General features: G+C 39.0%; 2 protein-coding genes across 10 annotated transcripts in view; one reads left to right on the top strand and one right to left on the bottom strand.

Annotated features, from left to right (window-relative positions):
* loxl3a (lysyl oxidase-like 3a) overlaps nucleotides 1-15,974 on the top strand; it is a 50,926-nt gene extending 34,952 nt beyond the window's left edge. For 6 of the 9 annotated variants that reach the window (XM_073921567.1, XM_073921565.1, XM_073921564.1 and 3 more), the window contains 6 exons: nucleotides 627-786; nucleotides 2,168-2,411; nucleotides 8,933-9,048; nucleotides 12,123-12,259; nucleotides 12,663-12,774; nucleotides 15,333-15,974. In XM_073921567.1, the coding sequence (XP_073777668.1) occupies nucleotides 627-786; nucleotides 2,168-2,411; nucleotides 8,933-9,048; nucleotides 12,123-12,259; nucleotides 12,663-12,774; nucleotides 15,333-15,406 (843 nt within the window). In that variant the 3' untranslated portion in view covers nucleotides 15,407-15,974. Of the gene's footprint in view, nucleotides 1-11; nucleotides 185-626; nucleotides 787-2,167; nucleotides 2,412-8,932; nucleotides 9,049-12,122; nucleotides 12,260-12,662; nucleotides 12,775-15,332 lie in introns of all 9 variants that reach the window. The other 3 variants (XM_073921570.1, XM_073921569.1, NM_001199870.1) reach the window with 3 other exon arrangements.
* A 1,179-nt stretch (nucleotides 15,975-17,153) lies between these two features.
* tubb4b (tubulin, beta 4B class IVb) lies at nucleotides 17,154-20,843 on the bottom strand. Its single transcript, NM_198809.2, has 4 exons — nucleotides 20,676-20,843; nucleotides 19,617-19,725; nucleotides 19,376-19,486; nucleotides 17,154-18,358 (listed from the first exon to the last, which is right to left on the bottom strand). The coding sequence occupies exons 1-4, from the start codon at nucleotides 20,730-20,732 to the stop codon at nucleotides 17,298-17,300; spliced, it is 1,338 nt and encodes a 445-aa protein (NP_942104.2). The 5' UTR covers nucleotides 20,733-20,843; the 3' UTR covers nucleotides 17,154-17,297.
* Between the last annotated feature and the right edge of the window lie 1,238 nt (nucleotides 20,844-22,081).

The raw sequence follows: 22,081 nt of genomic DNA, 5'->3' as shown, positions 1-22,081 counted from the left end.
AGCCCTTGCAGTGGGGATCTGTCTGCAGATCCGTATGGTAGGGGGAAGGACGGATCACGAGGGTCGCTTGGAGGTTCAGATCAGTTCCAGATGGGGAACTATATGCAGCGACAATTGGACCACAAGAGAAGCCATGGTGGCATGCAGACAGTTAGGCCTCAAATACTGCCTGCATGCTATTACTGTGAGTAAGAAAGGCGCTATAGGATTGGATAATCAAGTATTGCTTCTTAATTGGTCTTTAAATCCTATGTTATAATAATATGTTATTTCAAATTATTTTTAAATTATATTTAAAATATTTTGCATTATTAACTTTTTGTACTGTATTTAGATCAAATAAATATAGTCGAACAAAAGATTTAGTTTTTTAAAAACTTTTGAAGTGAGTCTACATCTGAAAGGGGCTTTCCATTTATTCTAAGTTGTGAAATGTAAACGTTGTTTACAACACCTACTCTCAACCAATGGAGTGACTGAATTTGAGTTCGACCAAAATAAGCGTTTACCATTACGTTTGGTATTTTATTATCAAATGTCAACCTTTATATTCTTGTGTTTCTTTCTTTCTTTCTTTATGTTCAGTAAATTAATTCATCTACTAACAAGTTCGCCATTGTGTTAAGGAAACATGGTACTGGGACAGCAGTAATGTGACGGAGATGGTGATGAGTGGAGTCAAGTGTAAGGGAGATGAGATGACCTTAACCGACTGTCAGCATCATTCTGTCGTCAGCTGCAAAAGAGCTGGAGCGCAGTTTTCCGCTGGCGTCATTTGCTCGGACAGTGAGTGCTTTGCAAGTCTTTTAAGTTTGTTGGCATAGGTATCAAGCATAGCATTAGCTAACACTGATTACGTTATAGACATCAGTAATCTAATTATTTACCTTAATCTAAATATGACAGTGATACGATTAAATTATTTACATTAGTTGCTTTTTGAATGTTCCTTTCATTTACGTGTGCATAGTTCGATTAACGTCATTACGTCATTATTTAACAATAGTATCCTTTGGCGTTTCACGCAAAAGTTCTTTTTTAATTTTGTAAATTAAAGTTCAACTGCAGGTAATTTCTCACACTATGCATGCCAACAGATGAAGGTGGATACAAACTCTCAAGCAAAAGGCCGCCATTTCATTCACTATCTTTTAATTTGTGCCCCCACAACAAACTCAGAGGTGCTGGATGAGGGCATAGTCTCATGCTGCATTCACACCAGACTCAGAACGCGCGTCAAGCGTGAGTGATTTACATGTTAAGTCAATGCAAACGTGCGAATAGACAACCTGCGGCGCGTTACACGCAAATGACACGAACTGTGCGGCGCGGATTGAGCGTTTTGCACGCTTGACACGTGTTTCGCGCGAATTGCTGGAGTTCGAAAGTCTAAACTTCAGTGGACATTCGCGCCGCGTTAACCAATCAGGAGCTTGCTCTTGTGGGGGCGTGATTGTGATGTACACCTATTGTTAAAAAAGAGTTCATCAAACTGGGCTGGGCTCAGTCTGAAGCACCGCTGAAAGCCTCCATTATCCTTTTATCCAAAGCGACTAACAAATGAGGACAAGGAAGCAATTTACACAACTATAAGAGCAACAATGAATAAGCGCTATAGGCAAGTTTCAGGTCTGTAAAGTCTAAGAAGGAAAGTATTAGTAGTATTAATTTTTTTTTTTTTTTTTTGGGTTCAGTTAGTGTGATATTCAGAGAGGCAATTGCAGATTAGGACGTGAAGTGGAGACTAAATAGTTGAGTTTTTAGTCGTTTCTTGAAAATAGCGAGTGACTCTGCTGTTCTAATGCAGTTAGGGAGTTCATTCCACCAACTTTTGTCACATGGCTGCATTTTATTAGTTTTTTTTCAACTGGTTTGGACCAAAGCAATCAGTGTGGTGTGAAAAGGACCCAAAAACGGCAGAAAAGTACTGCAGTGTTTCATTTGTTGCCCTTGGTCTACCAAATGAACAGAACCACCGATGTGAAAGCACCCTTAATTTGTTTTCTGTTTAGTTCGATTATAACTTTAGTTTGATTAAGCTAATCTAAAATCACAGTTTACATGATACAGAGTACTGTCTTAATCTTCTTAAAAAACTGTGTCCATGTAAACGTACACACTGTTCTATTTGGATGTCATTGTGGTCTCTTTCTTTCACAACCTATAGTGGCTTCGGATCTAGTGCTGAATGCTCCATTGGTGGAGCAGACTGTCTACATTGAGGACCGACCCCTTCACTTGCTGTACTGTGCAGCAGAGGAAAACTGCCTCGCCAAATCAGCTGCTCAAGCCAGCTGGCCATATGGCCATCGGCGCCTGCTACGCTTCTCCTCCGAGATACACAACATCGGCAAGGCTGACTTCCGGCCACGACTCGGCCGCCATTCCTGGGTGTGGCATGAATGTCATAGGTAATACCTGAGACCCTTCTGTGTGCGTTTACATCAGGGGTGCCCAAACTCGGTCATGGAGGGCCGGTGTCCTGCAAAGTGTAGTTTCAACTCCAATCAGACACATCTGGGCTAGCTAATCAAGCTCTTACTAGGCCTTTTAGAAACATCCTTGCTGGTGTGTTGAGGCAAGTTTAAGCTAAAATCTGCAGGACACCGGCCCTCCAGGACACCCCTAGTTTACACGCTTAAAGTAAGCAGAGAACTATCAAAAATTTTGATTTTTTTTTTTTTTTTTTTACAATTTAACATGCAAATATGTAAACTTTCTATGCAGAAAACCACAGTAACATGAGATTGTAAAGTTTGCCAGATTTCTCATGGACAGCTGGCATCACAGCCCAAACATCAGTGTCATTAGCCTAAAGTCTTATTACCGTGTGTGATGTCTACCTCACAGATTCAAAAGTATTTTACCACAAAAAAAAGTACCTCAAAAGTATTGAGGTAGAATGTAATTTGTTCTATCGAGTCTAATATACAAAGTTGTTTCAAAGAAATGCAGCTATCAAGTTTAACTATAGGGAAGCTCTACTGACCCTACCTAAGCAAGCTAAATGCGACAATTAGGAAGAAATCTTGTTCCAATGTTCATCATTTAATGGAGATGCAGTTTAGGCAGCAGTAGAAAACTACCTGTGGTCCTAATTATATTAAGGATCTTTCCCTATTTAAGATATGAGGTACTGCCTTAAGTGTACTTTTAATCCTCTGAGACTTTTGGTCATCTTCAAGACACATGAAGATATTTTGGATGAAATCCAACAGCTCTCTGATCATAGACAGCAATAGTCCAGTGACATCCAATGTCCAGAAAGGAACCAAACACACTGTCAAAACATTCCATGTGATTTCAGCAGTTCAACTGTAATAATATGAAGCTCCAAGAACACCTTTGAGTGACAAAACACAAATGATTTTGTTGGAGCACTAAAGTGTTCTTGGAGCTTCAAATGATTACAACTGAACCGTTTTTGGTTCCTTTTCTGGACTTCGACTGTCTCTGGGTCATTATATGGAGGATGAGAGAGCTCTCAGATTTCATCCAACATATCCTAATTTAAGTTTTGAAGATGAACGAAGGTGTAAGATGATTGGAAATACAAGAGCGTAACTAATATTAGACTTTTCATGTTTGTTTTACACTAAAAACCAAATTAGTTAATCTGGACATGGCTCAGTGGTCAGCACTAACACCTCACAGCAAGAAGGTCGCTGGTTTCAGTCCCAGCTGGGTCAGTTGACTTTACCGTGTGGAGTTTGCATGTTCTCCCCATATTCCCATGGGTTTCCTCTGGGTGCTCCTGTTTCCCTCACATTCCAAACACATGCACTATAGGTGAATAAACTAATTGGCCATAGTGTATGAGTGTGTTTGTGAGTGTTTCCCGGTAGTGGGTTGCAGCTAAAAGAGTATCCACTGCATAAAACAAATGCTGGAATAGTTGGCAGTTAATTCTACTCTGGCAACCCCTGATAAATAAAGGGACTAATAAAGAAGATTTTATTCTCTCTGTATGAAGTATTTTCTAAGTGTAAAGCAGTTAATTTTCTCTTCACAAAATGTATGTAGTGTTTGCAGCAAACATGCCAGCCTGTGTTAAAAATACAGTGATATGTCTGTGTAAGATGAGTATTCCTGCACAGGAGCAACACTAGGAGAAGGCTGAGTGACTGATTGTGTAGAATAACTGAATATGTAAAGCACTGATTATTTATGTTAAATACTTGTATGAAAGTATATGTGTCAGAAGTTGGAATGAGTAACATATTATCAAGTTATTATCCTATCATAACAATGTATGTAAACACTTAGTTCCTTTGCATAAGTTGCATCTATACTTTGCTGACATAGACCTGTAACATCTCTGTTGACATGAACTAGTGGGCTGAGAGCCAAGAATAGCAGGACCCCTTAGACTAAAAACCTATTCAAAAATGGTCAAGAGTTAAAAAGAGACTTAGGGGTGTGTCAAATAATCCTGTATAAAAATTGTAACAAACACAGATACTTCAGAAGGTGTCCAGGAGAGACTTCAGAATGCTCTGGGGTCTGCTCTGCTCTTTCTTGGCTTTATTATGGAGAATAAAGTCTATTTTCTGATATTCAAAACCTCCGGTCTGATAATTTGTAAGTCGAAATTCACGACACTAAGCCAAAAGAAAACGAATGAATGAGTTCATTTGGACCGTTCACTCAAAAAATCGATACCATCAATGTTGAAAAGTAGCAAAAACAAATACTATGGAATGGTTATAGATCACCAACATTCTTCAAAATATCTCTTGATGTTGAAAAGAACAAAGATCAAAACCTTTATAATAGTGAACGATAACAGAATGTTTATTTTTTGGTGAACTATCCCTTTAATTGTGCACTTGTTTGAGTACTAAGGATTGTTAATAGTACAGAAATCCAAGAATGCATGTCAAGTATGCACTTGAGTATGTTGCAATGCTTTAGCTCAGCATTCATGTATTTCCATAGAATGTTTCAATCTGAAGCGGGGCATGCAGCATCAAAACTTGAGCTCAGATTGAATAACGCATAAACCGATGTTCATGTTCACTGATGGCAACGTGGTTCGCTCAAAGTGCTTGAATTGGTTTGCTTGGTTTGAGCGAAGATCAATCAAGTGTGTTTTTCTTTCGAAAGTCTGGCAGCTTCACTCAGACTCCATCCTGATCCAGCTGCGGCCCCAAGGACCCATATGGCTTTACTAACACAGAGTGGTCATGTCGGCTGAACGTCTGATTCCAGAGGTCATAAACTGATATAAATTTCTTCGTACAAACCAGAGAAGAAGCCTCCAGACCCTGGACAGCCCACAGGGTGAATGAAAGTTCAAGCTGGCGGTCTCGGTTTTAGAAGAACACACGTGTGCCGACATGATCCACGACTGGTTATATCAATCCCACAGTGGATTTTGTTTGTCATGGTCGTAATCTGAAGAGCATGGGCTTGGTGCTTTAATAATTATTTTTTAATGCCTGCAAGGTATCGATTACAATCATTTTTAATCTACTTAACTGATTTAATCTTTGCTTTCCGCATTAAAGACATGCCAGTCTTCTATGTAACTGTAAATTATGCTGAGTTCAGACTGCAAGATTTTCAAAGTAGTCTGGTCACAGATGTTTTCACACTGCAAGATGGATTGGCGACAGGGGCTTTCACACTGCATGACTTTACAATTGGAAGAATCACAGACAACTTTGTTTCTATCAGTAAATTACATCTCATAACCAAACACATGCGAGAAGTGACATGGAAACAACGCAGGGTATACCTTTTGTTATTAACTACATCATAAGAAAGAAGCCTTTGGTGGGGTAGAATCTGTACTTATTCTGCTCACCTGGCTTTGAAGGGAGTAATCAAGTTCTCCTTAACTTTTTTTTTCGACCCGGTTGTAATAATGCTCACATGACACGTCAAACAGACAAGGGTGCTCCTGCCAAACGTACACTAGTTTTTCCTCCATTTCTTGGGTCCAAATAGACTGAAAAGAAGTCCTTTTAACATCTCTCTCAACCTCCCGGTGGCCCATAGATACCCATAATAATGGATGCTGCTCTATCATTGGCTGTAGGTGATCGCCGATGTTGTTTTCAATCAGGACACATTTCACACGGCATGATTGAATCAGGGCGAAGCAGTGGCGCAGTAGGTAGTGCTGTCGCCTCACAGCAAGAAGGTCGCTGGGTCAAGCCTCGGCTCAGTTGGCGTTTCTGTGTGGAGTTTGCATTTTCTTCCTGCATTCACGCGGGTTTCCTCCGGGTGCTTCGGTTTCCCCCACAGTCCAAAGACATGCGGTACAGGTGAATTGGGTAGGCTAAATTGTCCATAGTGTATGAGTGTGTGTGTGAATGTGTGTGTAGATGTTTCCCAGTGATGGGTTGCGGCTGGAAGGGCATCCGCTGCATAAAAACTTGCTGGATAAGTTGCCGGTTCATTCCGCTGGATTAATAAAGGGACTAAGGCGACAATAAAATGAATGATTAAATTATTTGAATCGCCGACAGCTTCGGAAATTTAGCATGCCAAATATCTGGTGTCGGCACTCATCAGCGATACTCTCAGATTGGGTCTTTGATAGTTACTCACGGTAACAAGCACCGATTTGCCTTTAATTTCAGGCATTTGTCGGCGATTTCTTAAAACCTGGCGGCGAGTCAAAAATGGGGCTAAATTTATGCAGGCTGAAATCGGCATTAGTAAAATATTGACTCTTATAAGCACCAGACCATGGTCAAAGCTCATAAAACACAGTCAAATTTGCTCTATATAATGTAAAATATCATGATTAATACTTATTCGAGGTCTGTTGAATATGATGATCAATAATCATTTACGATAAATTAAATGCAATTAGTTTGCTTTACTTAAATAGGTGAGAAAAACCCATTGATTTTAAAGCGATTAGCTGACTTTAAAAAGTAAAACCATTGATTATAAAGTGATTAGTTCACTTTACTTATAAAGGTGAGTAAAGTGTTTGCCTTAAAATTATTAAGTAAATGAGCTATGTGCATAATAATAAAAATTAGGTTAAGTCAACTTAACCGTTCCAAGTTACAATTGATTTACTAACAATTTGAAGAAATGAATTTACTTACTTTTTTAAAGTAACTAACCACTTTCTACAGTGTATATCCATAATTTAAAAAAATAATAAATGAGGTCAATAGCAATAATTCAAATATCTGATACACAAATTATCTTTAATCGTCGTTTTAAAATAAGCACTTTTAAGTTTTAAGTTTTTTTCTCAAAAGGATAGTTCACCCAAATAGAGAAATATAATCACTGACTCCCCATTGTGTAATTTCAAGAGTTTCCACTTAGATATACTTGGCGTTTTTTAGCAGGTTTGGTATGCTGTCCCAGGAGAGAACCCTGAGCTCGGAGATATTTGAGCCCAAAGCTCCCACCCGGTCAAATAAGCATATCTGGAGATCCGAGATCAGGTAGTTCTCGAGAGCTCCTCCTTAGAAAAAGGAGGAAAAGGAGGAGATTGGGTGGAAGGGGGGATTCTTCTAAAATAAAAAGAGCAGTAGGGAGAAAATGATCCATTTATTGTAAACTTGGATCACTCTGATTAGATTATTACTGATTACAGATGAGAAGCCAGTCGTGCTCAATCATATCACGTGCTCCTCTCGAAATTAGCATCTGAAACTTCAGTTAACTGAACCTATGGGTGTAAATAAATGTTTTTACAATTTTCTATATTTTTCGACCTCTGAGGTTAAATGATTGGTAAACTAAATAAACCAGTTCAAAAAGTTTATTAAAAATTGTTATAAATTAATATATTTAGACTTATATGTTTATGTATTATACACTTATATATTAATTGTGTTTGATTTGACATTGCAGATCCACAAAAAAGTATAAAGATTTTTAAAAGAACAAAGGTCAAAAAAAGGATAGAAACCTACCAAATAACTATGACTAAAAAGTATCTTCTTACTATTGCTGTTGCATATACACTAAGCCTTGTTGTCAATCCCAGCTGTAAGAATAATCCTAATAAGGTCAAGGTCCTCTAGGATTGGCCAGCCCAGTCACCAGATATGAACATTATTGAGCATGTCTGGGGTAAGGTGGAGGAGGCATTGAAGATGAATTCAAAGAATCCTGATGAACTCTGGGAGTCCTGCAAAAACGCTTTCTTTGCCTTTTCAGATGACTTTATTAATCAGTGATTTGAGTCATTGCAGAGATGTATGGATGCAGTCGTCCAAGCTCATGATGGAGTCAGACACAATATTCATTCTTTTTCCACTGCAGCATGACTTTATATTCCATACTGTACATTATTTCTGTAAAGTGACAATACTTTTGTCTAAGCAAAGTCAAACCTTACTGTCCTAATTTAATGATTACAAATCAAGGCATGATCATATTTTATTTAGGTAAAATAAGTGTAATCTAGAGGCCTTTGCCTTTCATATAAGCCACTTCTGACACCAAATGATCAACTAGAAGTCAAGTTATTATTTGTTGTTCCTAAAACTTGGATAGATAACAAGGTAGTGTACAATATAGAAGATATAGCACTTAAGAAACAATTTTTTGAAATGTATTTTTAGGCCGTGCATTTTTCAGTTGATTTATCAATACGAGTCGCTTCTGAATGGTCTCCATTAACTCTTTGTGGCAGTCTGTGTTTACACTGCTAGCAGACCTCAGGTTTCAATGATGAGGAAACCTGGCTTTGGGACTGTGGCCAGCGTCTGAGAGCCTGGTGTTTACACTGCAGCTTCAGTTGCCTCATACAGGCCTACAGCAGTGCATCTGCTCTCCAAGGCCATTTAAATCTCTTTTTGTCTATGAATATGACAGTTTTGTACGCTCTACTATCCAGGATAGCCTAAAGTCAGTTATTGCGCACACATTGGTACACTTTTAATAATGATTTTCAGTAATATTTGAAAGATATATGATGGCTTCTCCATGTGTTTATGTTCTCCAGGCACTATCATAGTATGGATATCTTCACCTATTATGACCTGCTGTCTCTAAACGGGACCAAAGTGGCAGACGGACATAAAGCGAGCTTCTGTCTGGAGGACACAGAGTGCCATGAGGGTAAGACAGAGGTCAGAGGTCACACAAATGCAGAATGTATCTGCACAATGATTCTTTGATCTCATCATAGAAATGTTATTTTATTATTGACGATTCCTTATGATAGTCCTTAATCACAATTTAGTTTTCAGACATTTACCTGCTTGAAAGCTCTTTTATTCCTAAAGATAATGCATCATTTTGCTATCAGCGATACAGACCTTTAGAGTACAATTATGCAGAAGGTGGTTGTTTACTTACTAGGCGTCCATAGGGACTACTATAACTACCCTATACCGAAGGAAATCACTGAAGACAACAGTATCATGTTATCATAACGATATAGTATGGCAATAAGCTCATAACTGTACTGTGCATTTACACCCTGACCATATTCATCAACTGTATGTAAACACACGAAAACAACATTAACTGTAAAACAGGATATTCCCAGCCACTAGACTCTTCTGCCAGGGTATTCGAGTGACAGATTTGAAACTATGTTGTGGGACCACTATACAGTTATTATTATGGATTAACATAGAGAAATTTAGTGGGGGCGGGGTTTATTATTTATAAAAGAAAGCATGACCGTAAAACACAAACGCCATTGTTAATGTATTAACACATACGCTTGTTCGTTGTAAAAAAAAAAAAATCAATAATGCCAAAAAAAAAACTAATTTGTGCATCTCTAGATGGTGTATTCTGAGGAATTTTTGCAATAAATTAAGGCATACAAAAATAAGGGCATAGGCTAGGGATTGGGCCATAGACTCAGAAAACTTCAAAAACTTGGGGTGACGGCATCACCCGAAGCTCATTAATAAGAGCAGAGACGCTACAGTTCAATCTAGAGGTCTGCATTCCCCGAAATAGCTGAATAAAACACGGTAGTAGTTTGGAACTCTGGTGCAATTTGAACGGGAACGGGCGGTCTAAAATTATAGTGCTCCTGAGAGAGAGAGAGAGAGAGAGAGAGCGTGCAATAACACTGCACTAAAAATGGACAAGGGAAAGTAAAAGTACACATTTATAAAACTACGCAATAAATTACAATTCCTGAGAAAAACTACACAAATACAGTAATTTGAGTATTTGTATTTAGTTATTTTACACCACTGGACGGAGCGCTATAAAACCTGGCGGGAGCAGGATTCAAATTTCAGTCCCGCGCAGATCTCTAGTTCTAGAGTCTCAGAAAATCTCGTTAGCTACACCAAAAAAGTCGCTAGATTTTTCGCTTGTCACTTTCCTTTTTTTATATATATGTTGTTTTAAGTTGGCAACATTGGGGAGAATGTGTGCAGCTGTAGGTAAACTCTGAATAAACATATTTAACTTAAATAGTTACTTAATTGAACCACATTAAAGGGCACATAGTTTACCACTTTTTTATGATTTCATATTAATATTAAGGTTTTCCTGAGTGTGCCAGTTTAGGTTCAGTTCAAAACACAGTTCAGATTATTTTATTATCATGTGTTATAATGTGTCATGTTGGGGGTGTGTACACAGCTCACTGCTTTAGGGGTGTGTTGCTTCACATGAAAATTAGTTTCGACTTCCCGCCCAACGTAACAAGGGGGCGGAGCCAAGAACTCCCCCGCTCTGTGTTTGGCAACAGACAGGCAGACAGAGAGAAGCAACATGAGTGAGAGGATCAGCATTCAGCCGTACATGTGCGAGTCGTACACAGACCAAGCAGAGTACACAATCATTTGTGTCTTTGTTTAGTTTTATAGCCAACTGTGTGCTAGTTTAAAGTGCCGAGCTTGTACACCGAGACTAATAACCACACACACTGAATTAACTTTGACTGAGGCACCGGATGCGCCACTCGGAGCCGTGACACGGCACACCAGGCACGCACATTCGGATGTTATTTAATATGAAACTCAGATCAGATGGCGCTCTGTGGCGTGTGGCATGAAGTGTCCCGAATCGTGGCTGAGGACCGCGGACAGCCGCAAACTTGAAGCGCAGTTGTGTGTACCCTGATAGAAACCTATGTTTAGAATTCTAAAATGCATGGTGCTTCTGGTGTGCAACCTGCAGGCAAGTTTGTTATTTTTTCCAATGGAGAGACATGTACGTGAGGCAACACGCTCGCACTTTCCAGCTGCACCTAGTGAAGATCACAGGGAGCTTCTGTGACCGCGAGAAATGCAAACGGATGAAGTTTAAGGTAGATGCAATGAAAAGTACACGTTTGCAAACCTATCTAAAGTTACAAACAATAATTCCGATTAGAGTGATCATGTGGAGAATATTGATCTTATGTTGAGCCCAATGAGCCGTACTTCTAAAAATTGAGCAAGGGTGTTCCTTTAGTGATATCGCTTTGACACACGCTGAAAATGGCGGACGTGAAACAACAAACTGAGGATATGGTGATGCGTGCAGGTCAATCAATATTGGTGGGCAAGGGGACCGCACTCCTTCATCAAGTTGCGGTCGCTTTGAAATCCGCTCCAATTGGTCCACCATTTTTATGTTGTTAAATTGAAAAAAAAAAGGACTGGGTGTGTTTATATCACTCCAATATGATGTCTATACACTATACCTACACACCTGTCTGTCCAAACAGCTTGAAAAGTAGATTTTTCACCATAGGTGCCCTTTAAATCATTATGAGCCATAGTCATCGATGAATAATTCAAATGTATTCTGGTGTACGTTCACTTTTAGAAAGGTTTCTACACAAAATGTTTTAAATCAGACCCCTCGAGCTGTTGGCAAACAACTCCACTCCATATGCAGAAGCAAATGTTCAGACTTTGAATAAAGTTTACAAAAACTGTTTTATTCCAGTGGATTAACATGGATTCATTGTTCGCCTAAAAAAAATGTGCACTAGCAAAATAAATATCTTTGATTTCACTCTGACTTTAAAATTGAGAGCAGTGTTTTTTTATGTCATGCATGAAACTGAAAAAAGCACATTTACATACAAAACATGGGAAAGGCAGCGTGTGTGATGCAAAAACACTTTCTGTGTGAATGACCCCTAGGCTAGTTAGAGGTTGTTATTTTGCTGGAATGATGGCTCGTTTCTCCAAAAATACACTGAGGTGTTACTTTCCTCTCTGCAGGTGTTTCAAAGCGCTACGAATGTGCTAACTTCGGAGAGCAGGGCATCACAGTGGGCTGCTGGGACTTGTACAGACATGATATTGACTGCCAGTGGATTGACATCACGGACGTTTCGCCAGGAAACTACATTCTGCAGGTAGCTATATTTATTCAGCTATATTTTCATCATCTAGATAGCACACTAGCAGCAAAGACTGTTACATGAGCAGGCTTTGGTCCCGTAGGACCCCATTGTCTGGGCTTTTCACCAGTCAAACAGCTGTCTCACTTCTGTCCTCTAGTGGTGGAGTGTTTCACAGCACTCACCATCACGTCCAGGCATGCAAGAGTTAGGATACTAATAGGATTTGGTTTGATTAATGATGTAATAAACCTTAAGTACACACAGTAGGAGGTGGAAGGAAGGGTTTTACTCAGAAAAAAACCCCACCCGGATTACGATTAACAAACAAAAAGACATTGTCATGTTTACTTAAAGCCACGCTTTACTCATGTTCTGATCAAGTTTGATTATAATTAGTGTTCTCTTCCTCTCTCAGGTCATAATAAATCCCAACTTTGAGGTCGCTGAGAGCGACTTCACCAACAACGCCATGCGGTGCAACTGCAAATACGACGGCCATCGTGTCTGGTTGCATAAATGTCATCTCGGTGAGACGGGGTGTTCTCTGGGTCCTTTTAGACCTGTCTGTTTCTATTAATCATGACATGCTTGCTTGTTCAGATATTTTAGATGAGGACAGCATTAAATTAACGGGGCATTTATTCGACAGTTTTTAGTGCATTTGGGCTGTTCATTTACACAAAAGTAATGCTAATACAAGTTTTCAATGGAAATGGCCGATTTAAAATTAGCATATAGTGTCAGACACCATGCCTTTTAGTGACAAAATAATATATCAAAATCTTATGCTTTTAGAGATATATAGAAAATAAAATGCTATATAGTAAAATAGCCACTTGGAAAATTATGCCTCTGGTATTTATTACGAGTTTTGCTCATTTCTTTTTAATTTAAAAGAGCTGTAACTTTTTATTATTATTATTATTTGTAATTTCACACCAAGATTTGGCTCAAAAATGTAATAACAGCAGATTTTTTTTAAACAAGAAGTTCATTAAAGACAGATAAATGTTTAACTACATTTTACACTTTTGTCATGTGTGACTGAAAAAGCAATGTTATACCAACAACCCACATGGGCTGCACAATATATCGTTTCAGCATCAATATTGCACCGCTGCTTGTAAATGCAAATTTTTAATCACTCACAATCAAATCAATGCATGTAGACATGGTCAAGACGATCTGCTGCAGTTCAAACTGAGCATCAGAATGGGAGAGGTGATTTAAGTGACTTTGAACGAGGCATGTTTGTGGGTGTCAGACAGGCTGGTCGATTTCAGAAACTGCTGATCTACTGGGATTTTCATGCACAACCATCTCCAGGGGTTTACAGAGAATGGTCTGAAAAAGAGTAAATATTCAGCGAGCGGCAGTTCTGTTGGTGCAACTGCCTTGATAATGTCAGAGGAGATCGGCCAGACTGGTTCTAGCTGGTTTAGTAGCTCAAATAAGCACTCGTTACATCCAAGGTATGCAGAAGACCATCTCTGAATGCACAATGTGAAACCTTGAGGCAGATGTGCTACAGCAGCAGAAGACCACACCAGGTGCCACTCATGTCAGCTAAGGACAGGAAACAGGCTACAATTTGCACAGGCTCACTAAAATTGGACAATAGAAGACTGGAAAAACGTTGCCTGGTCTGATGAGTCTCGATGTCTGCTGCGACACTCATATGACAGGGTCAGAAATTGGCATCAACAACATGAAAGCATGGGATAGCGCATCATGTCGGAGTGTGAATTATCTCAGACTGGTTTCTTGAACATGAAAATGAGTTCACTGTACTCAAATGGCCTCCACAGTCACCAGATCACAAACCAATAGAGCACCTCTGGGATGTGGTGAAACGGAAGATTTGCATCATGGATGTGCAGCCGTCAAATGTGCAGCAACTGAGTGTTGCTCTCATGTCAATATGAACCAAAATCTCTGAGGAATATTTCCAGTACCTTGTTGAATCTATGCCATGAAGGATTAAGGCAGTTCTGAAGGCAAAAGGTGGTCCAACCCGGTACTAGTAAGGTGTACTTAATAAAGCGGCCAGTGAGTGTATATTGCGATCATGATTTTTAAAAGTATTATAGTGTTTTGCAAACCTTTATTACCATTTGTTGAGCTTTCCAGTACAGTTTCATAGAGCGCTTGGACCAGAAAGCTGCTTCGTGTGACATCAGTCTTAACAAGTGGATTAATAGTCAATAAGGTAGCAGTAGTTTCAGTATCAGTAGGGTAGGTTAATGATGTAGAATAAGATCATACTTTATAAGTGCTAATAAACTGCCAATATCTTAGTAATAGGCAGGTAATAAGTAGCTTATAATAGTGGCAATTTGTAAGTTTCCACGTGACATTGGCAACTACATACAGTTGAAGTCAGAACTGTTAGCCCCCCTGAATTATAAGCCCTCGTTTATTTGTTTATTTCTGTTTAACGGAGAGATTTATTCATCACATTTCTAAACATAAGTGTTAATAACTCATTTCTAATAACTGATTAGAAATTAAAAATATTTTTTTTGCCATGACGACAGTAAATAGTATTTTACTAGATATTAGTAAAATACTAGACACTTCTATACAGCTTAAAGTGACATTTAAAAGCTTAACTAGGTTAATTAGGTTAACTAGGCAGGTTAGGGTAATTAGGCAAGTTATTGTATAACGATGGTTTGTTCTGTATTGAAAATTCGACTATCGAAAAAAATATATAGCTTAAAGGGGCTAATGATTTTGTACTTAAAATGATTTTTAAAAAATTTAAAATGGCTTTTATTCTAGCTGAAATAAACCAAATCAGGCTTTCTCCAGAAGAAAAAAATATTATCTGACATACTGTGAAAATTTCCTGAATCTGTTAAACATCATTTGGGAAATATTTAAAAAGTAAAATAAAATTCAAAGGGGGGCTAATAATTCTGACTTCAACTGTACATGTAGAATGCAGTCATTTTTGTGGAACCATATATGGAGAGAAAAAAAAAAAACATGTCTGATTTACTACATTATCATTATGTACACAAACCCTTCAGTTTTTGTCATCAATTTACCATTTAACTCGTGTTATTTACGTTTTGTTTAGGTGATTCTTTCAGTGAGGAGGCCGAGAAAGAGTTTGAACATTATCCCGGGCAGCTCAACAACAAGATCTCATAACATTTCCGTGTATAAACCCCAGGGAACCGCAACAACAGCGTGGCTCTGGACAAAGACCAACTTTAATCACTTAATGCTATTCTTTCTCATTTGAATCCACTGCTACCGTGGGCCAATCACATGCTGCGTCATGCGGACTTTACTTTTAGATTAGATCATCAGAAACGATCACGCAAGCAGAGGACTTCCGACTGAACAGAGCTGTGATTGTGGCTTGTGTCAATGCAAATGAAAAGAGGAAGATAGTGGCTATAACACTTCTCTTTTGTATGAAGCATGAACACCATTCAGTCTGAAACACCAGTGGATTTTAAGACACATCAAGAAAGTTTTTTTGAGTGTTTACAGGCTGTAATTTCTAATGCAAAAAATCTTCAATATATGTGCATGTTGATGCCCATGAATGATTGATGTCTATTTTATGTGTACATTTGTATATTTCTGGAATGTCCTTCAATCATGTTTGTAAAATATACAAACCTGCACTTTAATAAAAAAAAATATATAAATGCTTTTTACAGCCTACTTTATAATCTAAAATAAAGAAAGATGAAAACATTTGTGAAAATGTAGTCTCTCTTTTAAAGTTTAACCCTTGTGTGCTGTTAGGGACATTTGGCCACACCAGTCTGGTTTTCAGCTGGCAGATTTATTTTTGAAGACATCTTATTTTTAGAAAAAAAAAACAACACTGGGCAAATTTACTACCATTTTGTTATGTCCGGGATGACAGAAACCACAAAAGTAAACTGCTGTAAAAATGCATCAGATAAACGTCTTGCATAAATCTGTTCATCAACCTCGGTCCTGATCAACACTTCTAAATTTCTTAAAATATTCCATTATTTTAACTGTTGCCAAATTCATAAATGTCAGTGATTTGGCTGAATAAACACACAAAATGATGCATTTTCAAAATGTAAAGTATGCAGGATTGTATTTAATTTTTTTTATATATACACACTTCATTTTTGTGTATGTCTGGCATTGTTCTGTAGGTATCATTCTTGCATTAACAAAAAATAAAAAAAATCACTATAAAACTAAAATAAATCACTCACCCTTTACTGGTTTTAAACCAGTTTGAAAACCTGCATTTGACTTCCAGTCAGAAAAACCTAATATAGTAGTCGATAGTGACAGGTACTCGTTCTCCTTTATTTTACACTGAACAGAAATTAACTTGTATGGAGAAAGTTAACAGTAAGTGACAACATTCATTGTTGGGTGAACTATGCCCTTGAGATTGCCATCATGTTGTTTTTCCACCCAAGTATAGAGAAGTATGATTTAGGAAGTTGCCTGGGTGCATTTCACAACCACATGACTTCAACTGCATTCTCTAGGCTGTTTAGTAAAAACAATTGTCCATTTAAACGACTCATTCGAGTATGCGTAACAGAGCTGAATTCATTTAAGTCAAGCTCTTTTCAAACTTTCCAGCACTTAATTGCATAATATTGAGGTTCACATTCACATAACTACATTAGATACTACGTGCATAATTGATGAGTAAAGTTAGGACAAATAATAATAATAAAAAAATGTTTGGCGCAGTCTAATGAAAAAAAAAAAAAAAAAAAAAAAAACCACACTACACGCATATACACAAACTCTAGAAATTAACATTAATAATTAACCCATTTAGGGAAAAAAAATAAAAAGCCCTTACCACACCTTGTATCCTAGATTAACCCTTAAGAATCCTGCATTTGACTTGTACTCAAAATAAAGACTAGTAAAGCAGTTAAGTTCTTATGTTTCTTTTATTAACATGAAAAGGAACAACTGAAGGTTTTAAGTGACAGGATATGCAGTACGAAAAAAAAAAAAAATACATAAGGTGACAAGATTTGAAAGGGAAAACACAAGATGGAACAGACTGGTTAATTTAAGCGAGCTCCTCCTCTCCCTCCTCCTCAAACTCCCCTTCCTCTTCAGCGGTGGCGTCCTGGTACTGCTGGTACTCGGACACCAGGTCGTTCATGTTGCTCTCGGCCTCTGTGAACTCCATCTCATCCATGCCCTCTCCGGTGTACCAATGCAGGAAAGCCTTGCGCCTGAACATAGCCGTGAACTGCTCTGAGATGCGCTTGAAGAGCTCCTGGATGGCGGTGCTGTTGCCGATGAAGGTGGCGGCCATCTTGAGGCCTCGTGGTGGAATGTCGCAGACGGCGGTCTTGACGTTGTTTGGGATCCATTCAACGAAGTAGCTGCTGTTCTTGTTCTGGACGTTGAGCATCTGCTCGTCCACCTCCTTCATGGACATGCGACCACGGAAGACGGCGGCGACCGTCAGATAACGGCCGTGACGTGGGTCGCAGGCAGCCATCATGTTTTTGGCATCGAACATCTGCTGGGTGAGTTCGGGAACGGTAAGTGCACGATACTGCTGGCTTCCCCTGCTAGTCAGAGGCGCGAAGCCAGGCATGAAGAAGTGCAGTCGGGGGAAGGGCACCATGTTGACCGCCAATTTACGGAGATCAGCGTTCAACTGGCCTGGAAACCTCAAGCAAGTGGTCACACCGCTCATTGTGGCGGAGACGAGATGGTTGAGGTCTCCGTATGTGGGGGTTGTGAGTTTGAGTGTGCGGAAGCAGATATCGTACAGGGCCTCGTTATCAATACAATAGGTCTCGTCTGTGTTCTCTACTAGCTGATGGACGGACAGTGTGGCGTTGTAGGGCTCGACCACAGTGTCCGAGACTTTAGGAGAGGGCACCACGCTGAAGGTGTTCATGATGCGGTCGGGATACTCCTCGCGGATTTTGCTAATGAGGAGGGTGCCCATACCAGACCCTGTACCTCCACCCAGTGAGTGAGTGAGTTGGAAGCCCTGCAGACAGTCGCAGCTCTCAGCCTCTTTTCGGACCACATCCAGAACGGAATCAACCAGCTCAGCTCCTTCAGTGTAGTGGCCCTTGGCCCAGTTGTTTCCAGCACCACTCTGGCCTATAAGAAATTCAGGAGTTCAGTTAATACATGCAAATAGGATATACAGGGGGTGCAGCTGTATGAAATCCAAAAGTTTACATTCTTAAAATAATCGGTTTCTAAATGGCCGGTCTGTAAAAGTGAGGGGGACGTTTCCACCGTTCCCTTGCAGTTGCTACGCCCCTGGTGTTGTTTCTCTGGATAGGAATTAGTGTAAAATATTACACGTATTGTTCTATAGACGGTTTGATAGATTATTGATTTTGTACGTTTTTTTTGTTTTGAGAATGCAACCGTTAAAAATAAATAATTTTCCATCTGTTTTAAATTAGGATAATTTAATCAAATGTGGATTTAATTTTTAAATATTGGTATTTTCTCATCTAAAATATCCTAAAGTGTCTCTAAGAGATCGTTTTAATATGAATAGACTGCCAAAACTTCATATGAAAAAATAAAAAAAATCCAGTTAATATGGTTTTAATGTGATCATTGCTGTAGATCTATATCAGGTCACAATCTGCCATTCAAATTTTGTTTGGAGCAACTGCAGGATCCATTGTATTCAAATCAGATGTTCTATAGCGGTCAACATTTGAAGTGGATCATAACCGCTCACCAAATTGGTCCTAAAATTATTCAACACCCATTCTAGTCCTAGTACAATTTTGAAAAATGTACAAAAATAAAAATGTAAGATTCTCTTCGACTGTTAACTACTTTGGTTTACCTCAAAGCACAAACAAGGGTTTTTACTAAGGGTTTTTCCTTGGGTTAACAAGTTATAAATTTGCTAGCTAAAACACTGTAATCTTACAAAAAAAAAAAAAAAAGGCTTTAAAAAGGCTACTACTGAATATAGTTAAAACACACGACCAGTGCAGGAGCATAACTTGGGGTCTGTCAGTAGGCGTGACCGTTTGTTAATAGGCAGAGATGGCACAAAATTTAATGGCATTGGAAAACCTCAATTCTTTAAGCAGGGAAAACCCTTGATTCTGAATGAGGACAAGAGTGAAAAATTAAGGTAAATACCGAACACAAAGTTGTCTGGTCTGAAGATCTGACCAAATGGACCAGACCTCACGGAGTCCATTGTACCAGGCTCCAAATCCACCAGCACGGCACGTGGAACATACTTTCCACCTAAAGAAAAAATACAAATTCCAGAATTTCAGGGTTCACAATAAAGATTTAATAAAAAAAATACATAAAAATTAAATAAATAAAAAAATAAAAAAAAGGAAAAATATTAGTAAAGTAATTAGACTCTCACCTGTGGCTTCATTATAATAAACATTAATTCGGTCCAGCTGAAGGTCACTGTCGCCATGGTAACTGCCTGTTGGGTCAATTCCATGCTCGTCACTAATGACTTCCCAGAACTGAAATAAGATGGATTCAAGAGGAACATAAATGCATGTTAATGCTTAAGACCCACAAAGAAAACCGAATCTAGAAATTAAGGTGATAGATTCTGTAAAAAAAAAATGTTAATCCAACATTTAATGACCAGCGCTTCCCGTTATGTGGGCTCCACACTTGTAAAATGGAGATTGCCAAGTCACCGGGGCCATTTTACGCCACCCGAGCTAAGAGAAAAATCGCACGAATCACAGTTCCACTTTTGTCTCGAATATTAACCCAAGATATCGCTCAATAGTTCGACATGAGTCGAATTTGGTCCATGTATGAGGCCAGGGGGAAACATGCGTCATGATATTAGCGTTCCCGCACTTTTCCATGCACACTGAACCAGATACAACCGGCCACATTACGACACGTGATTCGTTCAAGCAAATCGACTCAAACGAACTGGCGAGAGCAAACCGTTCAAATGAGTCAGCGATGCCTTTCAGTCTGGTGACAACAATTGTAGAACGAGACTCGGCTCTTCCAAACAAGCTCAGATGAGTCGAGTCCCTTGCCAATCAGACTCTACGCCGGTCAGGCGCGGCCAACACCCTAAAACTAACGCATTGTTTCACCATTAGTTCATTCAAACCACGATGACTTTCTTACAATAATCGACATTTTTGTAGTAACCCAATCATTTTCCTTCGATAGGAATAGACTTCAAAGGCTATTCGTTTAAGAACTTGTTGCGGGTGAGATTAAGGATCATATTCAGACAAATATCGTTTAGTCAAACATGTTTTTATTATAAATATTAAGACGACTAACACAACAGTCAAGTCAAACACAACATTAATTAACCAGTTTAAATTTTCCCGAGTGTGGATCTAAAACAAGCAAGGATTAGCGTCAGCTTTTCCCGCAAAAATCTAAATCTTAACAAGATTACGATAAAAAATGAAATTTGTTCATTTCCTACCTTGGCACCAATCTGGTTGCCGCACTGTCCAGCCTGTAAATGCACGATCTCCCTCATTGTTGCTTATTTGCTTGGTCGAAAACACAAAACGTAACTGCAAAAGCCCCGTCAAACTCAAAACCCTCGACAATGAGGTCGTAATTCGAGATGTGCTCCTACTTATTCAGTCTGGAGAAATCACCTACATTTCAATGCTTCTCATTGGTTGTGGTATGACGTCTACTGCGTTCTCATTGGCTCTTCCACGTGCTCATTGTTCCGATTGGTTCGTACATGCGACGGCATCTAGACAGAGGCTGAACAGCCATTGGCTAGAAGGGCGGTTATAACGGCTCTTCGACATTCAAAAGGCTTATCTGAAAAAATCAAAACGTTTTGGAGATGAAGAGGGAGGGGCTGCGCTGGTATTTTTCAAAACGTACTTGTACAAACCGATCTTAACCCATTTTAACAGCTTAATCCTATCATTTGCCTTTCTTATGGCCACTACAAGCTCATAATTTATGGCACCAACAATGAAATAAAAACATCCGACAGGTTTAAAGCTCATCAACACGTTTGTGAAAGGACAATCACACATAAAATGTTTTCCTGTAATGTACCTGAAAATGTGTCAATTCTCTTTTCAAAACCATCCTCAATGCCAAGATAGGTGTTTGAATGATTAAATTCCTCACAACTTAATTTAATTCACAAAATTGACCCTAATGCATCTTGAATTGTACATATAAACAGTACATATACATTTGGCATTATGTTCATCTATCAGCACGCCTCAGATTATTAATAGCAACCTGTACATATTTATCTATTGTAAATCCCTTTTCATAGTAACCCTAATGAAAAAAAAAAACTGCTTAAACCAGCCTTAGCTGGTTGGCTGCTTTTAGCTGGTCAACCAGGCTGGTTTTAGAGGGGTTTGGGCCGTTTTCAGGCTGTTTTTCAGCCATTTCCAGCCTGGTCTTAGCTGGCCAGGCTGGGAGATGACCAGCTAAAACCAACTTAGCCAGGCTGGGATGCCAACCAAAACCAGCTATGTTCAGCTTAAATCAGGCTGGTCAAGCTGGTTTTAGCTGGTCATTTTTAGCTGGTAACCAGCTAAGACCAAGCTGGAAATGGCTGGAAACTAGCCTGGAAGTGGCCAAAAACCCTCTAACCAGGCTGGTCAACCAGCTAAAACCAGCCAACCAGCTTAAGATGGTTTTTCATCAGGGAATACAACCTGTATAAAGCGTTCACAGTGCATCTATCTGTAAATATTACACAGTTTTTCTGTAATTGCACGTAATACCTTATACCCATAGAACTTCCTGCTGCTCTCCTGGTTAGACCTTAACTGCATTTCGTTGCGTTGTACATGTGTAAAGACAATAATCGAAAAAGAAAAAAAAACCTTGACATGAATG

The sequence above is a fragment of the Danio rerio genome, chromosome 14 (genome assembly GCF_049306965.1).
Source record: "Danio rerio strain Tuebingen ecotype United States chromosome 14, GRCz12tu, whole genome shotgun sequence".
Taxonomy (NCBI): domain Eukaryota; kingdom Metazoa; phylum Chordata; class Actinopteri; order Cypriniformes; family Danionidae; genus Danio; species Danio rerio.
This window is presented reverse-complemented; position numbering and strand designations above follow the sequence as displayed.